The sequence below is a fragment of the Delphinapterus leucas genome, chromosome 17, assembly GCF_059928025.1.
Source record: "Delphinapterus leucas isolate spDelLeu-1000000601 "Yukka" chromosome 17, BTC_Dleu_Yukka2, whole genome shotgun sequence".
In the NCBI taxonomy this organism is placed as follows: Eukaryota; Metazoa; Chordata; class Mammalia; order Artiodactyla; family Monodontidae; genus Delphinapterus; species Delphinapterus leucas.
The window spans coordinates 58,127,925-58,153,822 of NC_143145.1; the positions used below are offsets into that span (position 1 = coordinate 58,127,925).

Below are 25,898 nucleotides of genomic sequence, written 5' to 3' on the forward strand. Positions count from 1 at the left end.
CATAATGATTTTTATTATTTTCTAAATATTAAGGCCTTTATACCTGAGAATAAGGGGACAAAACCAATAGCATGAAAGGTGTGAAATGTTTCAAAAAGTAATCATACTATTGGAAGAATAGTGCACATTACAATCCGAAGTAAAACCAGTTGTTCACAGTAAAATAAGGGTAAGTTAATAAAAAATGTAAAATAAATCAATGTGTGCTAAAAATTCTTAACATGTGAATGATTAAGGAAAATATTGAAGAATTTTAAAATTCTTGAATGCCTCTTAATCTGGAATCCATGGGTCCAAAACTGGGTTTCAGGAGAGCCCATGAATACCCTGAAATTATATACAACATTTTATGAGTTTCTCTAAGGAAGTTTCTCTGCAAAACACCGTAGATTTCCTTAGATATTTAAAGGAGTCTGAGACTCATAAGTTAGGAACCACTGCTTTAGGAAGAATTCAAATATTCAGACATGTTTTCTCCTCCACAAGCATACAACAAAATGATTTCACTGAAATCTGATCTTAAATAAATGTGTAATTTCCATTCCTTTAAAAATTACAAAAATAGAAATGAGGGGGGCGGGACCTTGAAGATGGCGTAAGAGTAAGACGCGGAGATCACCTTTCTCCCCACAGATACACCAGAAATACATCTACACGTGGAACAACTCCTACAGAACACCTACTGAAGGCTGGCAGAAGACCTCAGACCTCCCAAAAGGCAAGAAACTCCCCACGTACCTGGGTAGGGCAAAAGAAAAAAAGAAAAAACAGAGACAAAAGAATAGGAACGGCACCTGCACCAGTGGGAGGGAGCTGTGAAGGAGGAAAAGTTTCCACCCACTAGGAAGCCCCTTCACGGGCGGAGCGGGTAGCTTTGGAGCCGCGGAGGAGTGTACAGCAACAGGGGTGCGGAGGGCAAAGCGGGAAGATTCCCACACAGAGGATCGGTGCCGACCGGCACTCACCAGCCCGAGAGGCTTATCTGCTCACCCGCCGGGGCGGGCGGGTCTGCGAGCTGAGGCTCGCGTTTTGGTCGGAGCGCAGGGAGAGGACTGGGGTTGGCGGCTTGAACATAGCCTGAAGGGGTTAGTGCACCACGGCTAGCCGGGAGGGAGTCCTGGGAAAAGTCTGCACCTGCCGAAGAGGCAAGAGACTTTTTCTTCCCTCTTTGTTTCCTGGTGCGCGAGGAGAGGGGTTTCAGAGCGCTGCTTAAAGGAACTCCAGAGACGGGCATGAGCCGCGGCTAAAAGCGCGAACCCCAGAGACGGGCGCGAGCCGCAGCTAAAAGCACGGACCCCAGGGACGGGCGGGAGACGCTAAGGCTGCTGCTGCCGCCACCAAGGGGCCTGTGTGTGAGCACAGGTCACTCTCCACACCCCTCTTCCGCGGAGCCTGTGCAGCCCACCACTGCCAGGTTCCCGGGATCCAGGGACAACTTCCACGGGAGAACGCACGGTGGGCCTCAGGCTGGTGCAACGTCACACCGGCCTTTGCCGACCCAGGCCCGCCCTGCAGGCGGTGCCCCTCCCTCCCCCCAGGCCTGAGTGCGCCAGAGCCCCCGAATCAGCGGCTCCTTTAACCCCGTCCTGTCTGAGCAAAAAACAGATGCCCTCCAGCGACCTACACGCAGAGGCAGGGCCAAATCCAAAGCTGAGCCCCTGTGAGCTGTGAGAACAAAGAAGAGAAAGGGAAATCTCTCCCAGCAGCCTCAGAAACAGCGGATTAAAGCTCCACAATCAACTTGATGTACCCTGCATCTGTGGAATACATGAATACACAACGAGTCATCCCAAATTGAAGAGGTGGGCTTCGAGGGCAAGATCTATGATTTTTTCCCCTTTTCCTCTTTTTGTGAATGTGTATGTGTATACTTCTGTGTGAGATTTTGTCTGCATAGTTTTGCTTCCACCATTTGTCCTAGGATTCTAAACGTCCATGGTTTTTCATTTTTTTCTTAATAATTAATTATAATAACTTTATTATACTTTCTTTCTTTCTTTCCCCTTCCTTCCTTCCTTCCTTCCTTCCTTCCTCCCTCCCTCCCTCCCTTCTTCCCTCCCTCCTTTAGACAACGAATCATCCGAAATTGAGGAGGTGGTCTCTGAGAGCAAGATTTATGATTTTTTCCCCTTTACCTCTTTTTGTGAGGGTGTATGTGTATGCTTCTGTATAAGATTTTGTCTGTATAGCTTTGCTTCCAACATTTGTCCTAAGGTTCTATCCGTCCCTTTTTTTTCCTAAATAATTATTTTTTAATTCAATAACTTTATTATACTTTATATTATTTTACTGTATCTTCTTTCTTTCTGTCATTTTTCCTTCCTTCCCTCCTTCCTTCCTCCCTCCCTCCCTCCCTCCTTTCTTTCCTTCTTGCCTTCTTTCCTTCTTTGCCTCTTTCTTTCTTTCTTCCTTCCTTCCCTCCTTTCTTTCTTTCATTATTCATACTTCTACTAATTCTCTCTACTTTTTCTCCCTTTTATTCTGAGCCGTGTGGATGAAAGGCTCTTGGTGCTCCAGCCAGGAGTCAGGGCTCTGCCTCTGAAGTAGGAGAGCCAACTTCAGGACACTGGTCAACAAGAGACCTCCCAGCTACACATAATATCAAACGGCGAAAATCTCCCAGAGATCTCCATCTCAACACCAACACACAGCTTCACTCAACGACCAGCAAGCTACAGTGCTGGACATCCTATGCCAAACAACTAGCAAGACAGGAACACAACCCCACCCATTAGCAGAGAGGCTGCCCAACATCATAATAAGGCCACAGACACCCCAAAACACACCACCAGACGTGAACCTGCCCACTAGAGAGACAAGATCCAGCCTCATCCACCACAACACAGGCACTAGTCCCCTCCACCAGGAAGCCTACACAACACACTGAACCAACCTTAGCCACTGGAGACAGACATCAAAAACAGAGGGAACTACGAACATGCAGCCTGCAAAAAGGAGACCCCAAACACAGTAAGATAAGCAAAATGAGAAGACAGAAAAACACACAGCAGATGAAGGAGCAAGATAAAAATGCACCAGACCTAACAAATGAAGAGGAAATAGGCAGTCTACCTGAAAAAGAATTCAGAATAATGATAGTAAGGATGATCCGAAATCTTGGAAATAGAATGGACAAAATGCAAGAAACAGTTAACAAGGACCTAGAAGAAATAAGGATGAAACAAGCAACGATGAACAACACAATAAATGAAATTAAAAGTACTTTAGATGGGATCAATAGCAGAATAACTGAGGCAGAAGAACGGATAAGTGACTTGGAAGATAAAATAGTGGAAATAACTACTGCAGAGCAGAATAAAGAAAAAAGAATGAAAAGAACTGAGGACAGTCTCAGAGACCGCTGGGACAACATTAAACGTACCAACATTCGAATTATAGGGGTTCTAGAAGAAGAAGAGAAAAAGGGACTGAGAAAATATTTGAAGAGATTATAGTTGAAAACTTCCCTAATATGGGAAAGGAAATAGTTAATCAAGTCCAGGAAGCACAGAGAGTCCCATACAGGATAAATCCAAGGAGAAATACGCCAAGACACATATTAATCAAACTGTCAAAAATTAAATACAAAGAAAGCATATTAAAAGCAGCAAGGGAAAAACAACAAATTACACACAAGGGAATCCCCATAAGGTTAACAGCTGATCTCTCAGCAGAAACCCTACAAGCCAGAAGGGAGTGGCAGGACATACTGAAAGTGATGAAGGAGAAAAACCTGCAACCAAGACTACTCTACCCAGCAAGGATCTCATTCAGGTTTGATGGAGAAATTAAAACCTTTAAGACAAGCAAAAGCTGAGAGAGTTCAGCACCACCAAACCAGCTTTACAACAAATGCTAAAGGAACTTCTCTAGATAAGAAACACAAGAGAAGGAAAAGACCTATAATAACGAACCCAAAACAATTTAGAAAATGGCAATAGGAACATACATATCGATAATTACCTTAAATGTAAATGGACTAAATGCTCCCACCAAAAGACACAGATTGGCTGAATGGATACAAAAACAAGAGCCTTATATATGCTGTCTACAAGAGACCCACTTCAGACCTAGAGACACATACAGACTGAAAGTAAGGGGATGGAAAAAGATATTCCATGCAAATGGAAACCAAAAGAAAGCTGGAGTAGCAATTCTCATATCAGACAAAATAGACTTTAAAATAAGGACTATCAGGAGACAAAGAAGGACACTACATAATGATCAAGGGATCGATCCAAGAAGAAGATATAACAATTGTAAATATTTATGCACCCAACATAGGAGCACCTCAATACATAAGGCAAATACTAACAGCCATAAAAGGGGAGATCAACAGTAACACATTCATAGTAGGGGACTTTAACACCCCACTTTCACCCATGGACAGATCATCCAAAATGAAAATAAATAAGGAAACACAAGCTTTAAATGATACATTAAACAAGATGGACTTAATTGATATTTATAGGACACTCCATCCAAAAACAACAGAATACACATTTTTCTCAAGTGCTCATGGAACATTCTCCAGGATAGATCATATCTTGGGTCACAAATCAAGCTTTGGTAAATTTAAGAAAATTGAAATTGTATCAAGTATCTTTTCCGACCACAACGCCATGAGACTAGATATCAATTACAGGAAAAGATCTGTAAAAAATACAAACACATGGAGGCTAAACTATACACTGCTTAATAATGAACTGATCACTGAAGAAATCAAAGAGGAAATAAAAAAATACCTAGAAACAAATGACAATGGAGACACAACGACCCAAAACCTATGGGATGCAGCAAAAGCAGTTCTAAGGGGGAAGTTTATAGCAATACAAGCCCACCTTAAGAAGCAGGAAACATCTCGAATAAACAACCTAACCTTGCACCTCAAGCAATTAGAGAAAAAAGAACAAAAATACCCCAAAGCTAGCAGAAGGAAAGAAATCATAAAAATCAGATCAGAAATAAATGAAAAAGAAATGAAGGAAACGATAGCAAAGATCAATAAAACTAAAAGCTGGTTCTTTGAGAAGATAAACCACTAGCCAGACTCATCAAGAAAAAAAGGGAGAAGACTCAAATCAATAGAATTAGAAATGAAAAAGGAGAAGTAACAACTGACACTGCAGAAATAGATCATGAGAGATTACTACAAGCAACTCTATGCCAATAAAATGGACAATCTGGAAGAAATGGACAAATTCTTAGAAATAAACAACCTGCCAAGACTGAATCAGGAAGAAATAGAAAATATGAACAGACCAATCACAAGCACTGAAATTGAAACTGTGATTAAAAATCTTCCAACAAACAAAAGCCCAGGACCAGATGGCTTCAAGGCGAATTCTATCAAACATTTAGAGAAGAGCTAACACCTATCCTTCTCAAACTCTTCCAAACTATAGCAGAGGGAGGAACACTCCCAAATTCCTTCTACGAGGCCACCATCACCTTGATACCAAAACCAGACAAGGATGTCACAAAGAAAGAAAACTACAAGCCAATATCACTGATGAACATAGATGCAAAAATCCTCAACAAAATACTAGCAAACAGAATTCAACAGCACATTAAAAGGATCATACACCATGATCAAGTGGGGTTTATTCCAGGAATGCAAGGATTCTTCAATATATGCAAATCTATCAATGTGATAAACCATATTAACAAATTGAAGGAGAAAAACCATATGATCATCTCAATAGATGCAGAGAAAGCTTTTGACAAAATTCAACACCCATTTATCATAAAAACCCTGCAGAAAGTAGGCATAGAGGGAACTTTCCTCAGCATAATAAAGGCCATATATGACAAGCCCACAGCAAACATCATCCTCAATGGTGAAAAACTGAAAGCATTTCCACTAAGATCAGGAACAAGACAAGGTTGCCCACTCTCACCACTGTTATTCAACATAGTTTTGGAAGTTTTAGCCACAGCAATCAGAGAAGAAAAGGAAATAAAAGGAATCCAAATCGGAAAAGAAGTAAAGCTGTCACTGTTTGCAGATGACATGATACTATACATAGAGAATCCTAAAGATGCTACCAGAAAACTACTGGAGCTAATCACTGAATTTGGTAAAGTAGCAGGATACAGAATTAATGCACAGATATCTCTGGCATTCCTATATACTAATGATGAAAAATCTGAAAGTGAAATCAAGAAAACACTCCCATTTACTGTTGCAACACAAAGAATAAAATATCTAGGAATAAACCTACCTAAGGAGACAAAAGACCTGTATGCAGAAAATTATAAGGCACTGATGAAAGAAATTAAAGATGATACAAATAGATGGAGAGATATACCATGTTCTTGGATTGGAAGAATCAACATTGTGAAAATGACTGTACTACCCAAAGCAATCTATAGATTCAATGCAATCCCTATCAAACTACCACTGGCATTTTTCACAGAACTAGAACAAAAAATTTCACAATTTGTTTGGAAACACAAAAGACCCCGAATAGCCAAAGCAATCTTGAGAATGAAAAAAGGAGCTGGAGGAATCAGGCTCCCTGACTTCAGACTATACTACAAAGCTACAGTAATCAAGACAGTATGGTACTGGCACAAAAACAGAAAGACAGATGAATGGAACAGGGTAGAAAGCCCAGAGATAAACCCATGCACATATGGACACCTTATCTTTGATAAAGGAGGCAGGAATGTACAGTGGAGAAAGGACAGCCTCTTCAATAAGTGGTGCTGGGAAAACCGGACAGGTACATGTAAAAGTATGAGATTAGATCACTCCCTAACACCATACACAAAAATAAGCTCAAAATGGATTAAAGACCTAAATGTAAGGCCAGAAACTATCAAACTCTTACAGGAAAACATAGGCAGAACACTCTATGACATAAATCACAGCAAGATCCTTTTTGACCCACCTCCTAGAGAAATGGAAATAAAAACAAAAATAAACAAATGGGACCTAATGAAACTTAAAAGCTTTTGCGCAGCAAAGGAAACCATAAACAAGACCAAAAGACAACCCTCAGAATGGGAGAAAATATTTGCAAATGAAGCAACTGACAAAGGATTAATCTCCAAAATTTACAAGCATCTCATGCAGCTCAATAACAAAAAAACAAACAACCCAATGCAAAAATGGGCAGAAGACCTAAATAGACATTTCTCCAAAGAAGATATACAGACTGCCAACAAACACATGAAAGAATGCTCAACATCATTAATCATTAGAGAAATGCAAATCAAAACTACAATGAGATATCATCTCACACCAGTCAGAATGGCCATCATCAAAAAATGTAGAAACAATAAATGCTGGAGAGGGTGTGGACAAAAGGGAACCCTCTTGCACTGCTGGTGGGAATGTGAATTGGTTCAGCCACTATGGAGAACAGTATGGAGGTTCCTTAAAAAACTACAAATAGAACTACCATATGACCCAGCAATCTCACTACTGGGCATATACCCTGAGAAAACCAAAATTCAAAAAGAGTCATGTACCAAAATGTTCACTGCAGCTCTATTTACAATAGCTCGGAGGTGGAAGCAACCTAAGTGCCCATCATCGGATGAATGGATAAAGAAGATGTGGCACATATATACAATGGAATATTACTCAGCCATAAAAAGAAACAAAATTGAGCTATTTGTAATGAGGTGGATAGACCTAGAGTCTGTCATACAGAGTGAAGTAAGTCAGAAAGAAAAAGACAAATACCATATGCTAACACATATATATGGAATTTAAGAAAAAAAAATGTCATCAAGAACCTAGGGGTAAGACAGGAATAAAGACGCAGACCTACTGGAAAACGGACTTGAGGATATGGGGAGGGGGAAGGGTGAGCTGTGACAGGGCGAGAGAGAGTCATGGGGATATACACACTACCAAACGTAAGGTAGATAGCTAGTGGGAAGCAGCCGCATGGCACAGAGATATCGGCTCGGTGCTTTGTGACAACCTGGAGGGGTGGGATAGGGAGGGTGGGAGGGAGGGAGACACAAGAGGGAAGACATATGGGAACATATGTATATGTATAACTGATTCACTTTGTTATAAAGCAGAAACTAACACACCATTGTAAAGCAATTATACCCCAATAAAGATGTTAAAAAAAAATTACAAAAATAGTGACATTACAAAAAATCTGGAAATCAGGAAGGGGAAAATAACCCAACCACAACCCCCAATAAAATTACACAAAATATTTTTTTGCTCATAAAAACATGCATAGTTTTTCTGGGACTAACTTCGAATTTAAAAATAAGATTATTCATATCCAATTTTTCTTAATCTCTTAAATCATACCCGGTAAGTGGCATTTTCTGAGCTACCGTTGTTTACTTTAATTATTTCAGTCTTCTGCTTTTCTGATTCTTCTAATATATTATTGTTCCCTAAAGATGATCTTACGTGTAATTCTTTAAAGAAAGGTGGTTTCATTTTACGATTACAACTGCAAAGAAAAAACCACAAAAAATAACTCAAAGAAATGTATAATACTTATAAGTATTTTTCACAACTTAGGTAATGACAATCCAGCATAAAGAGAGCCTTTTATATAAATTTATATGAAAGTACTGACTAAATTTGAGGCTGCAAGGCTGAAAAGTCAAATCTTTTGACATTAGAACAGTAAAAAAATATGACCATGAGATAGCTTTAAGAAAGAAGCCAGCAATAGTAACTTTTGTGTGCCTTATCTGAATTCCTAGAACTAAAAGAAGTACCTTATAAAAGCATTGTTGTTTTTACTGTGGTGCTTAACAGTTTGAATAGTTTTGGAATAATATGGGATTTTTGATCTTCGAGGAATTTTTCTATTGCATTCTTTTCTGTTTCCATAGTCACTTTCAGAAGTCACATCTGTGTCTCTTTTTGGTCTGAGATCTTTCTCAGGAACATTATCTATTAAAGAATTAGAAGTCTAGAATAAAAAAACAAAGTTTTTTAAAAGTTCAATTCGGTATAAAAGAACATAATTTGACATTTTCTAAAATGCTATAACTTTTTACAAGATTAAAGATTTATAAACTAGGTATGTTTGGAATTAAAGACAAAGGATTCAACTTCTGGTATGGACAAGTAAGCTCCTATGAGGTTGACGCTCTCAAGATAACAATTACCAACTGGGGAAAAATACAAACAAAACAACAACAAACAAACACTACTTGGAATCCTGGAAAGTGAACAAAAGTAGTTTTATTCTAGAGAAGAGTTGACACCTGGAAATATGACCAGAATGGATTGTTTCTGCTTTATGGCTTTTATCCTAAGAAAACAGCACAATTGGTACTACGTAGGGAGTCTTAAAACTCAGGTGGGAAACCCACAAACTTTTGGGTCTGAAGAATCTGAGGATAGTATGGAATAGACTGCAAGAAGCCCAGCAAAGGATAAAAAAAAGCAGCAGTTAGTCAAAGCGAGTTAAATGCTTGCTATAACAAAACTATTAACACTCTTTGGAGGCCTATAGCAGCATCTCGATTCTCCACAAAGTAACATTCACACTGTCCAGGACAAAATCCAAAATTACTCACAGTAGGAAGAACCAGGAATATATGACCTATTCTCAAGAGAAATGACAATCAGTGGAGACCTGAGAGGACCTAAATGTTCAAATAAGCAGAGAAGAACTTTACAACAGTGATCATAAGTATGCTCAATGATATAAAAAGTGCTTATCATGAATGAAAAGGAAATTCAGCAGAGAAGTAAAAATTATTTTAAAAAATGGAAATTTTACAACTGAAAAATACAATGTCTAAAGTAAAAATTGACTGGCTCGACTAATACAGAATGAGGTGATAAAACAAAGAATATGTAAACCTGAAAAGAGTTCAGTGGACTTATTCAATATGAAGAATACAGAGAAAAAAAGTTGATAAAACCGACAGAGCATCAGGGGATTGTGGGACACATCAAAAGGTCTAAATGGAATTTGAAAAAAGAGGAAAGAGAATGGGACAGAGAAATATTTGAAGCAATGATGTCCAAAAATTCCAAAATTGAGTAAAAACATAAATTTACATTGCATAATGATAAAAGAATCAGTTAAATAGGAAGAAAAAGTAGTCATAAATGTGTATGTGCTTAGTAAGAGAGCTTTAAAATATGACAAGCAAATGTTGAGAGAATTAAAGAAATAGACAAATCCACAATCATAGTTGAAGAATCTAACATCTCACATGCAACTGATAAAACTAGACAATAAAAATCAGTAAAATTAAAACTGCTGCTTATTAAAAGACCCTTAAGGAAATGAATATGCAACCCACAGATTGCGAGAAAATATATTTGACAAAACATTAGTATTCAAGATATAAAATGAATTCCTATAACTCAGTAATAGACTAATCACTCAATAAAAATGTGGGCAAAATTTTTGAACACTGCACAAAAGATTCAATAAGTACATGAAAAAGTGCTTAACATCACTGGTCATTAGTGAAATGCAAATTAAAGTCACAATGAATACCAGTATACAGCCACTAGAATGGCTAAAATAAAATCAATGCTAACACCAAACATTGGTGAGGATATGGAACGACTGGAACAGTCAGTTTACATTGTTGGTGGGAATAAAATGGAACAATCACCTTGGGAAAGCTCTGGCAGTTTCTTATATAACTAAACAAACACCTACCCTATAGTCTAGAAATTCTAGTTCTAGCTATTTACTGAAGAGAAATGAAGACCTAAGTTCACAAAAAGACTTGTACTATAATGTTCATAGCAGTTTTATCCACAAACCTGGAAAGAACCCAGTGGTATATCAATAGGGATGATGGAAAAATAAACTGTGGTATACTCATACAACGGAATACCACGCAGCAATAAAAACAAACTACTGATACACATAATAATGGACTGATTTCAAGGTTATTCTGAGTGAAAGAGGCCTTACACAAAAGAGTATATATACTGTATGATTCCACTTATATTAGGTTCTGGAAGGAGTATTAAATAGTCTATAGTCAAAAAAAATGAGAAAAGTGATGGTGAGGGTGGGGAGTGCAGTAGAGGAACCCCTGTGAACAGCAGCACGAGGGAACATTTTAGGACAGTGATGCTCACCTTCATAAACGTTTGGGTAACAGGCCTATGTACTGTCAATTCAGGGAATACACACATCTCTATTTTACATCAAAAGTAAAAAAAAAAAAAGTGAATGTAAAAAAAACTGTAAAAAAATACTGAACTATAATGATATGATACGCAGGCTTAAGTATTTAGGGGGAAGTATACTGATATGTGTGATTCACTTTAAAATGTGTCATAAAATAAGATAGTTTGATAAATGAGTAGATGGATAGACATATGATGAAATAAGTAGAGTAAAATGTTGATGGTGGAATCTAGTTGGTGGGTATCCTGCTAATTCACTAAGAAATTCTCTTAAATTTGCTCTAAGTTTTAAAATGTTCATAATAAAATGGTGGGGGAAAAATGAAAACTTAAAAGACAAAACAGCCTTTCACAGACAGAATTCTCAAAATCAGTGTAACAATTATAAGTCCAGTAATTAAGAAGAATAACCATCATTATAGCACATTTTCAGTAACTTTATGACTTCACTTATAATTTAAGTGTATATATCAACTGAAATTCAAATTGTATGTTTACCCTTTATACCAAGTAAGTTAGCAAACAAGAAGTCCTTCTCCTAAACAATTTTATATGCATAGCAACAAATCATCCTTTTTCCTCCAGAGAGCTAGACTCCTATTCTTAGTTATAAAGTAGGAAGAATTATCACTAACTGAATAAGAAGCATGATAGTGGAAAGAATACCAGATTGGATATCAGGACATTTGCGTTTGAAGTTCAACTCTGCCTCACTAAAATAAAGGACTCTTAAATAAACTGAGTTTCTTTTCTACATAACAAGAACAACGATATACTAATCTCTATCTACTTGATTGAGTTATTGTGAGAATGAAATGAGGATGGCATAAGAGAAGCTGGAAAGTTCACTTCAAATTTAGGTTATTAAGCTTAAATCTAAGTTCTGACATTGAGAAAGAAGAGTCAGCCATTCTAAGATGCAAGATGAAACCTGAAGAGATGAAGAGCCTAGTACCTCAGTAATATGTTATCAATGATGTCAAAGAATGCATCTGCCAGCATTCTTGTCCCAGTTCTACTACAATCTACCTCTGTGGCCCAAATTGAAATCTCTAGGGATTTTTGGCACACAGAATGCTTATAGTCTTATCACGCACCCACCTAAGGTAGACCTCATGTTTATCAAGCATTGCTAATGTTATAGCTAAGACAATAGTTCAGGATTATTAATAACCCATCGAACCATAATCATTCCATAAGCATTTTCCACTACCCACCCCCATTTTGAGAAAAAATTTAAATATTAAAATTCAACTACAAATTTCTAGGTCAAACTGACTTTTGACTAATAGCCTTTCGGGCCTATCCCACAGTCTTTCTCCTCCATGTCCAGGTAGGGGATAAAGGAAAAATCTGTTGCATTCTGGGAGGTGTAGTGTTCAAGGAAACAACTGTCAGTATAGGTCAGAGCAAGAATGCTAGAGAGAAGGTTGGAGACTCAAATAGTAGTAAATTCTAGGAATTACGGATCAACCACATAGTTCAAAATTTCTAAAAACCAGAGAACTAGTAGCAGAGGTAAAAAAGGATTAGTATTTCAAGAAAGCAGAGGTTATTTGGTAAGGGTCTGCTGTAAACAGGAATTGAAGCAGGAATTATATAAAATAACTTGCCATTTAGCTATAGGTTATAGAAGTGGCTTTGACCATGAAACAACTGAAGAGAAAGTAGAGGCCAAAAGTAGCTCACATATCCTCTATGTTAACAAGCACTGAATCCAAAGAGTTGTATTTACTTGAAATAAAAGGTGGGTGGGTGGAAATAATAACAAATAATTCCTTTGTTGCAGAACAACAAAAGAATTACATAATGAAGATTTGAAGGAGGACATTAAGGAAAATGAGTGAAAAAAGTATGTTTTTTCTACCACTACTACTACAATAGAATCCTATTTTAAAGAAAAAAAAATAAACATACACACCAATGCAATAAATATAGACTGTTTCTGGTGGGTCAGCTTGTATGCAATTTTATTGCACATTTTTTTACTATTTTTTTTCCAACAAACACACTGCTTAGAAAAGTAGGAAAAATATTTACTTCATTGAGAAGCTGTAAAATTTGGTCATCTAATTTCTGAAGTTTCATCTCATTCTGAAAATCATTTTCATTATTAACTTTCTCTGGCTCAGAAGGACAGATATAAAGGATGTCAAACCAGTATCTGCTGGCGTACTTACAAAGTGATCCAAAGGAGCTACCTCATCGATAGGTGGTGTTACCACTGGCATACCATCAAAGATCTAGGACACAGAAACAAACCAAAATCCTTTAAATTTACATTTATTTATTAATTAAAATTTGAAGGTATCTTTTATATTAGGAAAAAAAAATACTATACCTCATCTTCACTTATATTTAGGGGAGAGTCAGAAGAAACTAAATTATCCAAAAGACCTTCAAAGCACTGTAGGTGTGATGAGTTTATTTCTGCCATATTTACTGGTTCACCAAATATGTTCTTACAATCTAGGATTCTAAGCTGTGGCAAAGTCTGGAGCATAACTGCTCTGTACCCTTGGAAACAAATCATTCAAAATGAAAACTCAAGCATAAAAAGAAAGGTTAATTATTTCTAGAATGAAGTAAATTTATCAGCTACCAGATATATCACCTGAATGATAAAATTAGTCCTGGAATGCAACTAATAAACGTGTAATAAAAAACTACTTAGTTCTTCTCCAGTACATAATCATTAAATACAAAACAAACAAAACACTACCCCCCAATCCCTCCCAAACAACCCTCCTGATGAAAGTCAGAAAGTTAAAAAATCATCATTTCTGGATCTATCTTTTATAAAATTGCTGTAAAGCTATAAATGCATGAAACAAGTAGCAATTTATTCCAGACAGAAAACCAAATATAGCTCTTGTTTATTTGTAATATGATTAGTACAGATGTAAATCAGGATGATGAGAATAACAATCAGAGAAGCAAGAATTTTGCTAGTGAGGCCATAAGCATTAACAAACTTAAACATTCCTACTTTCTCCTCTTAAATTCTATATAACTAGGATTAAAACAGACAATCTATCAAGTATTTAAGAATATGTTTATTTTCCCTAATTACATATGAGAAGTCTGGCAAATTAACATTAATTTGGTGTTTAGGCTAATAGAAACACTTCAATTTTGATAAATTTTAAAACCAAGTAAAATAAAGTGGTTGGAAGAACTACAAAAGAAAGAAGTCTGGAAAATTCATGTTAGAAATTTTGAGGAAAGAAAAGTAATTTCAGTAATAATTCTGGGGGGAGGGCAACTGTGTTCAGAGAAATACCTCATCTAGGAAAGAAGATGAAAAACAAAGGTTCAAACTATAGGAACTAGAGGTTCTTGAGACGAGATTATTAGGGAAAAAATCCAACTTGTGGGTCAGTAAATCAAAGTTGTCTTAGGAATAAGGTTTTTTTTCCAAGAAAAGGGTTTCCCCCCAAAATGGAAATCTGCTCTGATTTTTAGGGAGACTCTATCATTATATGGGCTTAGGAAAATAGTTGATCTTAAATCTAATATATTCTTCTGCAAAGTAAAATTATCAAAATAGGTTTCCATTCTGGGAAAAGCCTTCTCATAGCTGCATATTAATGACAACACAGCCTCTGCAGCCAACTTCTACCCAAACACATCTTTAGAATGTATATTCATATTCTACGTTTGTATCTTATTGTTGGGTTAAGCACTTTGAGATAAGTGAGTTCTAGAAATGGCAGTCTGGTCTGCTTTATCTTTGCCAACCTCAATGATTTTGAATTAGGTCAAATGGCATTTCAGCAGCATCTTCTATATATCTTGTATCTTAATAAATCTAAGCTCATATTAAGTTTAAGCTTTCTTCTTAAAAAAGTCATTTACTTGTTAATAATTTAACACATTCACATGGTGTAAAATTCAAAAGGTATTCAGTAAAAAGTTTTCCTAACATTTCCTGATTCCCAGATGCCCTTTTCTCATTTCCTGATCCCTACCTACCTAATACTGAAGTTAGCCACTATTATCAGATTTTTGTGTCTCCTTCTAGGTATTTTATATATATATTCTCAGCAAACACACACACACACACACGTTATCCTTTGCACACAAATGGGAGCGTATTATACACAATGTTTCGCAACTTGCTTTTCTTTCTCTTAACAGTAGCATATCTTGGAGATAACTGCTTATCAGTAGCTAAAGAGATTCTATATTCTTTTTTATGGCTGCTTAGTATTATACTATAAGAATATATCATAAGCACAATTTAATTTTGAGGCATTCACTTATCAAATATAAAACTGTCTAAAGAGAATTACTTATCTCTTCAGTTTGTGTTCCTCTTTTAACAGCAATTTAGTTTGTCTTAATAAAATAATTTATTTGCAATTATACTTTTCCAAATACATAATAAAAAGTTGCAAAGCTTAAGACAAATTCAAGGAGGTCATAAATACAAGTTGCAGGAAATAAAGGAGCTCTGAAAATCAACTGTTAGAAAAGGTATTAAATTAATCGATCATACCTGGCAAATGACAGACAGGATTATCTTCTCCATTTTTCTCCAAAATAAGATTAGTCAAGAAGCGCAATCCTACCGTACACTGAAGTAGGTGATGGATACTATCTATACAATTACTATGTAGGTCAATATATCTAAGTTTATGTTTAATTCCATGAAGGGGCATCAAACCTGCAACAGGAAAAAAAATGTTTTTGATGTCACAACAGTAATTTTTCTAACAGCTAACTAAAAATAATTTTTATATAGGTTGTATTTCAAGAGGCAAAGGAGTAGCATTAATAAGATCCTTCTGTAAACAGCTATATCTAATGAACAGGGTATCAGCAAAGTCAATTGTTGTTTTGAAGAAACAAAGGTTTGGCATCTCTTTGAGCCTCAGCCCAGGCGTACCTGGGCTCTGTTTAAACAAAACAAATGGACCTCCCCAGGCCCATGTACTTTTATGAGAATAAGAATAAAGCAATGGCTTCAGACTCTCAATCAACACATTATTTTTAATTAGGAGACATAAGCTAACACTCCAGTTTCATTGGTTTGAGCATAAAATAAATATAAATAGCACCCATTTGATTTAGCTCCCTGGTAACATTTCTTGCATGAGATTATCTAGAGCATGGTAATGTTAGAAACTAGGTTTGTAGCAGAGGCTACTGGTTCCTGGCACATCTCCCTGGCCAGCCTGACTTCAGCTGCAGCTGTGGTGGACAGGGGCCATGCCTCAGAATTTTCTTTAAAATGGAGCTTGTTGAGCAAGAGTTTAGCTCAGAAATGTGAAGTAGTTAACACCTCCAGGAACCCCTCAACAAAAGGAGAATCATCCATGGCTGAATGCCCTAGCCTTCCTTCTTTTGGAAGGACCATTCTGAGATACACTCTACACTGTTCCAATGAAGGTCTTATTTTTCAATTTTGCCTAGTTTAGTACTCTCCATGTATATATTCAACTTTACTCACCTTCCCCCCACCCCTGCAATTTCTTCAACCTGACTGGAATACTCTTCTCTCCTCAATGATCTTTATCATATCTGGCTAACTTCTACTCATCTTTTTTACAGGGTTGCCTCATTTTCTTCATAGTCCTCGTCATTAACTTCTGTTCATCTGTCACACCCTCAGAAAAGTCTTTGACCACTCACTACAGGATCAGATTTCCTGTCAAGCATTCTTATGAGTACTCAGCATTTCTTCTTAATTTACTACCACATTTCTAAGTTCCTGTTCCATGTTACTGGTTCTTTCTCTTATGTTGCAACTTCATGTCCCTTTTATGTTTTGATTTTAAAGTGCCCCAGGGCACATTCCTGGTCGCCCCCTCCTCTATTCATACACTCTCCAGAATCTCCTATAGTGTCACAGCAACAAACAGCACTGATGTGCCAAATCTACAACACCAACCCTGATGCCCTACCCCCAAACCGCAGGTCATACACATACACACACACTTATCTAATAGGGCTCTCGAATTTAAGATAGGATCCTTCATTCTTACCCCTTCATCTCTAAACCTGTTCCTCCTCCAATCTTCCCCATGTCAGGAAATAGTACCATCAACCACCTGTTACTACAAAGATAACTCTTAATTATCTTTGATTCCTTTTCCCTTCATCTCCTCATCTCAATCCATCAGCAAGTTCTATGAACTCCACATGCAAAACATAATGTATTTACTCCTCTACATTGTTTCCATCCTAGTCCAAGTCTCCATCATCTCTCATCCAGACCACGGGAAGAGCTTCTTGTCACCTGACTTTCACCCCGTCCTACTGAAGTCCATTCTTCACCCACTCAGCAGCCAAAGTGATCCTTTAAACAGATGTATTGAGTCACTTACTTGTTTAAAGCCTTCCAATGGTTTCCTATTGTACTTAGAATAATATGCAAACTTTTTACCCTGCTTATGAAGCTGTACTTTTTACCCTGCTTATGAAGCTGTATGACTTTTGCCTGTTTTGTTATCTCTTTTCTTAGCACATTAATCCCTCATTTGCTATGCTCTAGCCACAGTAGCCTTCTTACTGCCTTTATCATGGCAAGCTTGATCACGCCTTAGTGTTTTTGTATGTTCTAAATCATATGAACTGTCATTATTTACTTACTGAAGTGTTTCTGAACATATAAAATATTATCATTCTAAGTATTATCTATTAGAACTTATAGGTTTGCAGAAAATATATACAGTAGAGTTTGATGTGCTTTAACAAACATATACGGTTATGTAACCCCTACAATGGAGACACAGAACATTTTCATCACCCAAATCACTGTGTCCCTATGTAAATCAATCTTCTCTCCTCATCTTCAACCCCTGGTAACTAATGATCTCATTCTGCCCCTGTATCTTTGGTTTTGTCAGAATATCATATACATGGAATCATACAGCATAATCTTTTGTGTCTGGCTCCTTTCACTTAGTATAATTATTTTTAGATTTATCTATGTTGCCGCATATATCAATAGTTCATTCCTTTTTATTGCCAAGTAGTGTTCCATCCTGTGGATGTATCACAATTTGTTTATCCATTTACCAGGTGATAGATAAATGGGTGGTTTCTAGTTTTTGGAGATTATGAATAATCATATAAACATGATTATATTAAAAAGTAATATAATCATATTAACATTCATGTACAGGTCTTTGATTAGACATGTTTCATTTTTCTTAGGTAAACAACTAGAAGTAGAAATGCATGATTATACGCTAAGTATTTGTTTAACATTATAAGAAACCTTCAAACTGTTTTCCAAAGTAGTTTTACCATTTTGAATTCTACCAGTGATGTATGCAAGTTCTAGTTGCTCCACAATCTCACCGGCGTTTTGTATTTTAAATTTTTAAAAGTATATCTACTCTAGTAGGTATGAAGTGGATCTCATTATGATTTTAATTTGCATTTCCTTAATTACTAAGGATGCTAAACATTTTTTTAAATCATGGGCTTGTTTGCAACTTGGATATCCTCTTGGGGAAGGGTCTGCTCAAATCTTTTGCTTATTTTTTGGGGTGGTTTGACATGATCTCATTTATTTGTTTTACTTCCCCACTACAATGTAAGCCCTGTGATAAGAACTTTATCTATTTGTTGTTGTTATTTTTTCATCACTATAGAAGTAAATGAATGAACTATATTATCCAAAATTAACATTTTTCAGTTAAGGAAATTGCATCCAAAGAACAATATACTTTGCTCAGCATCACATAGCAGAGACAGAGCTATAGTTAATACTCAATTCTAATACTTCCACATTTTTGGGGAAAAAGGTTTTTAAAAATTAAAATACTGTTGCTACTTTGGTTAAGGGTAGGGACTAGGTCATTGTATTTTATTCTTTTGTGTACTAAATACCTGGCATAGGGTTGTATTTTTCTAGCAGGGGAGAAGAACAAACAAATGAATAAGACTGTTTCAAATACTGATAAGGATTATGAAGATAATTAGAGAAATTCTGCTAGTTCTGACAGATAATTTTAAGAATTATCATAAAACTCTGTTCATTTTATCAGTGTATCACTTTAATCAATTAAAAGATTAACAAGTTTTAACCTTCTTATATATGGTAAAGTCTAAAAGAAAATAAAAAAAAAATCCTGGGACTTCCCTGGTGGTCCAGTGGTAAAGAGTCCACCTTCCAATGCAGGGGACGCAGGTTTGATCCCTGGTCAGGGAACTAAGATCTCACATGCTGCAGGGCAACTAAGCCTGCGTGCCACAACTATTGAGCTCGCGCGCCTCAACTAGAGAGCCCGCATGCCACAAACTACAGAGCCCATGCGCTCTGGAACCCGCGTGCCACAACTATGGAGCCCATGTGCCACAGCTAGAGAAGAAAAACCTGCATGCCACAGGTAGAGAGAAGCCCACACACCGCAATAAAAGATCCCACATGCCTCAACTAAGACCTGACACAGCCAAAAAAATAAATTAAATAAATAAATAATAATAAATCTTTGAAAGAAAAAAAACCTTGATTGTTAATTTGCTATAGCCTTTGGAATGCTATATACCTACACTGTCCAATATGGTAGCACTAGCCACATGTGGCTTTTTAAATTTAAATAAAAATTTAATTAAAATTAAATAAAATTACAAATTCAGTTCCTCAGTGTACTAGCCACATTTCAAGTGCTCAAAGGCCATATCTGTCTACTGATTGCCATACCAGATAGCACAGATACAGGATATTTTCATCATTGTAAAAAGTTCTGCTGGAACTCTCTCTCTCTACATAATAGTATATTAATTATCTAAGATTAAAATATTATTCTCCCAAAGTAGGTTCTTTCTAACCAAGCTTTTTCTGTTACTGATTACTCTGGTTTTTATTCCTAGTTTTTTATTCAGCTGTAGCTTTAGCACCAACAAAAAACAAATATGACTGAGAAACACCCTCTAGATAAGATTTTTGGTCAAAAATTGGATTATTCAGTTCTTCAACATGCATAGCTCAGTCTAACTCATTATACATGGCAAATACGCAGCATTATAGAAAACATAAGCATATCAACTTACCACTAAGATCATTTATGTGGTTATAAGATAAATTCAGTCTAGTCAGATTAGTTAGTGCTTTAAGTCCTAAAACAAAATAAAGCCATTATAAGATTCAAATAATCAATTAATTAGAGTTATATAGTATTACAATACTATTTCAGACTGCTCTGAAGCAAATCTACAGTCTGATAACAGTGAAATCAATTCTGTTGGTATTTTACAAAATATATATTTTTTAAATTGATAACTTTTCTAGAAGAAAACTTTTTATGTAGAGTTTTAGGGTCAGTTTTGAAAAGTTTATGATAATACTTATCCCACTCTTTTGGGAAGAAGATGAAAAATGGACTTAAATCAGCTCCCTTATGCAAAGTATTAGATGAAAATCACTTACAAACCTTCTATTCTTGTGATCAAATTGCAGGACAAGTTTAAAGTACGTAGTTTTGTCAGTGTGTTTAGCCCTTCAATTTGACTTATTTGATTAGATGACAGATCTAGATGTTGTAAATTCCAAATGTGATCAATGGCTTTGATCTTCGAGATGTTATTGCAATGAAGATTGATGGCACGAAGGGCTGAATCTAAAGATAACTCTGATATGCTACAAAGGAAAATATATATTATCAAAAACAAGTAAAAAATGGATTTAAAAATCATGACCAAATAACTAAAATTAGCCAAACAGCATGTAGATAGTAAGTATGTACTCTATTCATTCTATAATAAAATCCTTCCTACTTGTGGTAGCCTTGAAATGTCTCATAAAGTACAGTGCTTCTTACAACTAACCAGTATTTTGGACCATTATCAAGAGAGGCAAGGGATACCGGGCATTTCTAGCTTTTATATGCAAACAAAGTCATCAACACTGAGTGAAAGCAGTTATTTGTAAAGTCAGTTCCTGGAATCATAACACCCCAAGTTCAAATCTGCACTCTACCACTTTTGCTGTGTTACTCGAGTAAATGAATTAACCTCTCTAAACCTGTTTCCTCTGCCCATTTAATCCTCACAACAACTCCAAGCAGTAGGTATCTAAGGATGCCACGGTTTACAGAAATTAAATAACTTGTCCAAATTCTTGTAGCTATTACCAAATTGAGCCAGTATAAATACAGATCTGGCACTGGAGTTTACAATCTTATTCTCTTCACTGTCTGCTATGTCTGTTTAACCCAGAATGTAGTTGATTTCAAAATAAACCATTAGTTATTGCTATTCGTAGTGAAACAGTCCCTGTCCTCCCTCGCTGAAATTTGGAAAGCGTCTCCTCTAAATGGAACTCATCTCTTCATTCTGTCAATTACTGCTATTTTTAACTGGAACCTCTTCTGAAGATAGGAGTTCCAGGAATATAAACTACAGTGCACATAATTCAGAGATGCTTGAACTGGGACACACAATGTCATTGGCATCTGTTCTATGTTCTACAGCAGCTATAGTAAAGCTGTAGGAAATCTAGTAGCAGGAAAATGAGAAGTTTACCAGTCAGGGAGTAAACGGAAAACAAGGAATTCAAGTTTGCTTCCAATTTGCATTAAGAATCTCAAATTTAAAATTAAAACACTTAAAGTATGAATAAGTCACAAGGTCATTCAACTTATACTTTAGTCTTCAGACTGAAGCACATAAGAACCCCTGGCAGAAAAAGATAAAGCATTTCTAAATTTCAAACTGGCAATCTCTAAATGTGACTGTTTCAAATATTTTCCAATTATCTTGCTTCTGTCATTTACTGAGCTATTATTTAATGCCAGACCTTATGCTATTAACACATGCTCATTTTAATGATAGCCATCTAGTTTCTGAAGCATTTCGGTTTCTGGAAATTAGTATTGTGCATATAATGTAGTATAGCCGAAAAAGCAGACAGTGAAATGAGATAGAAATGGTTTTGAATTCAAACTTAATCCACCAGCTGCATGTTGGGAAAGTTATAAAGATCCTCTGAATCTCAGATCTGTCCCTCGTAAAATTACTACCTCGCAGAATTGTTGTGAGGATTTGTGATAATATATGTAACATGCACACATAAATGGCATTCGGTAAATGGCAGCTATTATTAAATATAAATATAAATATTCTTTTGAAAAACACCTTCCTGGGGCTTTCTGGCAAATTTTAGATCAGGATCCAGAACAAGTTGCTTTAATTATCAGCAAGGTGCACAGAGAGGGCAGGCAACAAAGGAACAGTATGTGGAAAGGCACAGAGAAGCCTACTATGGAACTGCCCGCTTGTAGCTTAGTGTGTCTAATCACAGGGTGTAACCGGAGAAAGGGTAAGAGGTAAGACTGAAAAGGCAGAGAGGGACCAATCAGCAACGCAGAACCAAGAGCCTAGTATCGTGAACAAATTTGGGCTGCATGAAAGAGGAAAGCAGTGAACTAAATATGTTATGTTTAGTATTTTCAAGAAGTATAACAGTATATGTATCACAGGGCTCTGCAAAGTAATTAGACCAGGAGCTAAGACAATCAAGGCAAAACCAATGAAGCGCAGCAAACTCTTGCTTTACGGCTGCCAGAGATATTACTTTGCCACTTTCTGTCATAGAGAAAGAGCAAAGGAGAGGACAGAACCTGCGAACACCAACAGTTACAGGGCAAGCAAAGAAATAGTTGCCAGCAAAGAAAGGAGAACCAGCGAAGAAGGGAGGATGGTCAAACGCCGGCAGGGAACCAGGACGTGGGGCAGTTTCCAGGGTGCTCATTAGTCCCTGGAGGAAAGGAAAGGGGGCTCATTGGATTTGGATCTGGCACTTCTGCAGCGCAGTTGTGGCGGAGAACGGCGGGCGACAGCCAGACGCCTTCGTGTGCGGTCTCGGTAAAGCTGCCCCGCGCCTCCGCTCCACCGAGGCCGCCCGCCACCCTCGGCCCCTGCCGTGCGGTCTCCGGTAAAGCTGCCCTTTACCTCCGCAGGCCTTTGTCCATGAAGCACAGATCCCCGCAGCGGCTCTCGCCGTCCTCATTCTCGACTTCCGGCTCCACCAGCGCCTCCATGGCACCAGCAACGGGGAGATGGGTCTTAACCGGCGCCCAGCGCTGGGTCTGAAAGGCCGGAACACGCCTCCCGGGTGCGCGGAAGTCCGGCCCTAGGGGACGGGCCGACTTCCTCCAACCGACAGCCGGCACTTTCCCGCCCCGACGGTGTCGCAAAGCCAGAAGCCTGAGCTTCCCCAACGAGGCCTTCCCTCCCTTTTACGGTATCTACGGCGCGACTCCTGAGACTTGCCGTAAAGCGAAACATTTTGCCTGGCCTGTGGTGGTTGGGGAAGGAATGCGTCTTTCCTTTGTGGCTCTTCTGTATGATTTTTGCATTGTAGGCGACTGACTTCTGAAGGCGATTTCACAGCAGCTTGTTTTTACAGACCTGTAGTCTTACAGACCTATAAGTTGTTCCCCCAGGTTATTGCGTCTACTGGATGCCTTACTTGTGCCAGGCACCTCCCTATGCAGTGAGGAATAAGATGAAGCCCATTCTCGTTCCTGGAAGCATTCATAGTTCAGTGGAGGAAACAGAATTGTTGTGCATCAGGGCCAGTGCTAGGAACAGCACAGAAGCATTTAAGCCAACTGTATATTACTGTGGGTAGTGGGAATGTTTTATAAAAGGAAGTCATCCATAGATGACTGAACAGAGTCTTGCTAGCTCACTGTGTTCTGGACAGAATGGCATTCCAGGTAGGAAAACAATACCCAAATAAGGTCCAAGAGCCCTCCTGGTTACATTGCTTTCTGGGTCAAGGGAATATTTTTAAATGGAGACAAAATATTTATCTCAACCCTGGACCAGTCACTATCCTAAACTAAAATCTTCCGTGGTTTCTCACTAGTGACGGAAGAAATTTTCACATACTCAGGCATGGGGAAGTCATTCTGGCTTATAGGTGATTTGGCTTTATGCTAACTGGAACAGCCTACCTTACGTCAAACATGCATTGTACATCTGCTTTAACCATTAAAGGAAAGAATGCATTTAAAAATCAAAATGGATTAACTGATTCAGGCATTCAAAATGGAGCTGAGCAGCCTTGTAGATGTGGTTTCAAACACATTCCTGCATCTTCCAGAACTTGAATTTTCTGAACTGTATCAAACTCAAGGACACCACCAGCTGTTTTCAAAACAATATCTGCTAGAAGCTGCCAGCTGCAACATTATGATCTCAAAGTCTCCCCTTGTAACTATGTAACCATTTCAGACCTCAACCTAACCTTGCTTAACAAACACCCTTACTTCTTACCAGCTCCAAGCCCAATTCTTGACAATTTATATAATTTTGCTGTTTTTTGCTTTCCCCATTTTGTTGCCCAGCAGAACATAATTCAAGTACTTATTGAATCTGGGTCCCCTGGGCTATAGTTCTTAGTTTGGCTGGAATAAAACTCTTTCCTATTTTTATTATAGATCATTTATTGATTATTTGTGTCAACATTGGCTGTCAAATAAAGGCCTTTCTAATGTTGAAGATATATCCAGACTTAACTGTCATTAGTCTCCTATTGTTCAGCTGTACCTAATATATTCTAAAACTTGTAGCCACAATTCACTATTTCCTATATTTCACTATAGCTACATGCTTTACCATGCATCTGCAGCTCCTTTTTTTTTTTTTTTTTTTTTTTGCGGTATGCGGGCCTCTCACTGTTGTGGCCTCTCCCGTTGCGGAGCACAGGCACCGGACGCGAAGACTCAGCGGCCATGGCTCACGGACCCAGCCGCTCCGCGGTATGTGGGATCCTCCCGGACCGGGGCACAAACCCGCGTCCCCTACATCGGCAGGCGGACTCTCAACCACTGCACCACCAGGGAAGCCCTGCAGCTCCTTTTAACAAGAGGTGGAGGTATAAACTCTTCACTGGATCCTTGATTCTGGGCTTACATGTTAGTTTTTGTTTTGGTCAATAGAATTCGTTGGAATTCTAGTGCTAGTCCCAAGACATCTAGTGCTAGGCCTCAGGACGTCTTGCAGGCTTCTGCTCCCTCTCTTGGAAGACTGCCTGAGCTGCCATTTGAGCAAGCTACATGTAGCAGAAACAAGTCACCCCAGCTAAGGACACACAGATGCATGCGTGAGCCTGGAAGCAGCTAGCTGAACCAGTGCAAATTGCCAACTAACAGAAATAGGAGCTAAATAAAGGGTTTTGTTTTGTTCTGGAGGAGATAGGATTAGATAACAGATAAGCCACTAATACGATAACTGAATATCAATTAAAATAGAGATTTTTTTCAATGAGGATAAGTATTATAGTCTAACCTAAAACAAACAACTGACCTAAGAAACAAGTCATTCTGCAATGATATTAAATGTACTGGATATTTTCTCCAAAATTATGTAATTAATTATAATTAGTTAAATTAATCCATCAAGATATTTATTATAGTTAGTAGAGTTTAAAAATTGTAGATTATATCTGGGTTACCTCAGCACTTAAAGGTTGATTGTTTTTTCAGAATGATAATTTGATGAATTTGTATTTCTATTATTTGCCTGTTAAAATCACAAGTGCTTAGAAACCTGCAGTTTTGCTTCTAATTCTTTATCTGCAAAACAAAAATTATTAAAGTAGTTTCTATAGGAGATCTCAGTTCTAAAATTCAAAAAACCTATCATTAATAGGTTGTAATTGTAAATAATTGTAACTGTAAATAATCTGTAATCAACTCTTTTCAATAACTACATTCTGCAGTTTTATTTTATATTTTTAAATTGTACTTCAGTCTGCCTTGGACTTGCTTTACATGATATCTATGATGTATTCATGGGTGCAAAATGGGCAATATATCTGGAATCA

General features: G+C 37.5%; 1 protein-coding gene across 4 annotated transcripts in view; it reads right to left on the bottom strand.

The window, feature by feature from the left end:
• LRRCC1 (leucine rich repeat and coiled-coil centrosomal protein 1) overlaps nucleotides 1-23,225 on the bottom strand; it is a 47,875-nt gene extending 24,650 nt beyond the window's left edge. The window contains exons 1-8 of one of the 4 annotated variants that reach the window (XM_022555008.3): nucleotides 23,015-23,225; nucleotides 20,497-20,702; nucleotides 20,117-20,182; nucleotides 15,609-15,776; nucleotides 13,449-13,624; nucleotides 13,288-13,350; nucleotides 8,710-8,906; nucleotides 8,288-8,435 (exon numbers count right to left, since the gene is read on the bottom strand). In XM_022555008.3, the coding sequence (XP_022410716.2) occupies nucleotides 8,288-8,435; nucleotides 8,710-8,906; nucleotides 13,288-13,350; nucleotides 13,449-13,624; nucleotides 15,609-15,776; nucleotides 20,117-20,182; nucleotides 20,497-20,702; nucleotides 23,015-23,103 (1,113 nt within the window). In that variant the 5' untranslated portion in view covers nucleotides 23,104-23,225. Of the gene's footprint in view, nucleotides 1-8,287; nucleotides 8,436-8,709; nucleotides 8,907-13,287; nucleotides 13,351-13,448; nucleotides 13,625-15,608; nucleotides 15,777-20,116; nucleotides 20,183-20,492; nucleotides 20,703-23,014 lie in introns of those variants that run through there. The other 3 variants (XM_022555010.3, XM_089899008.1, XM_022555009.3) reach the window with 3 other exon arrangements.
• Nucleotides 23,226-25,898: the final 2,673 nt, after the last annotated feature.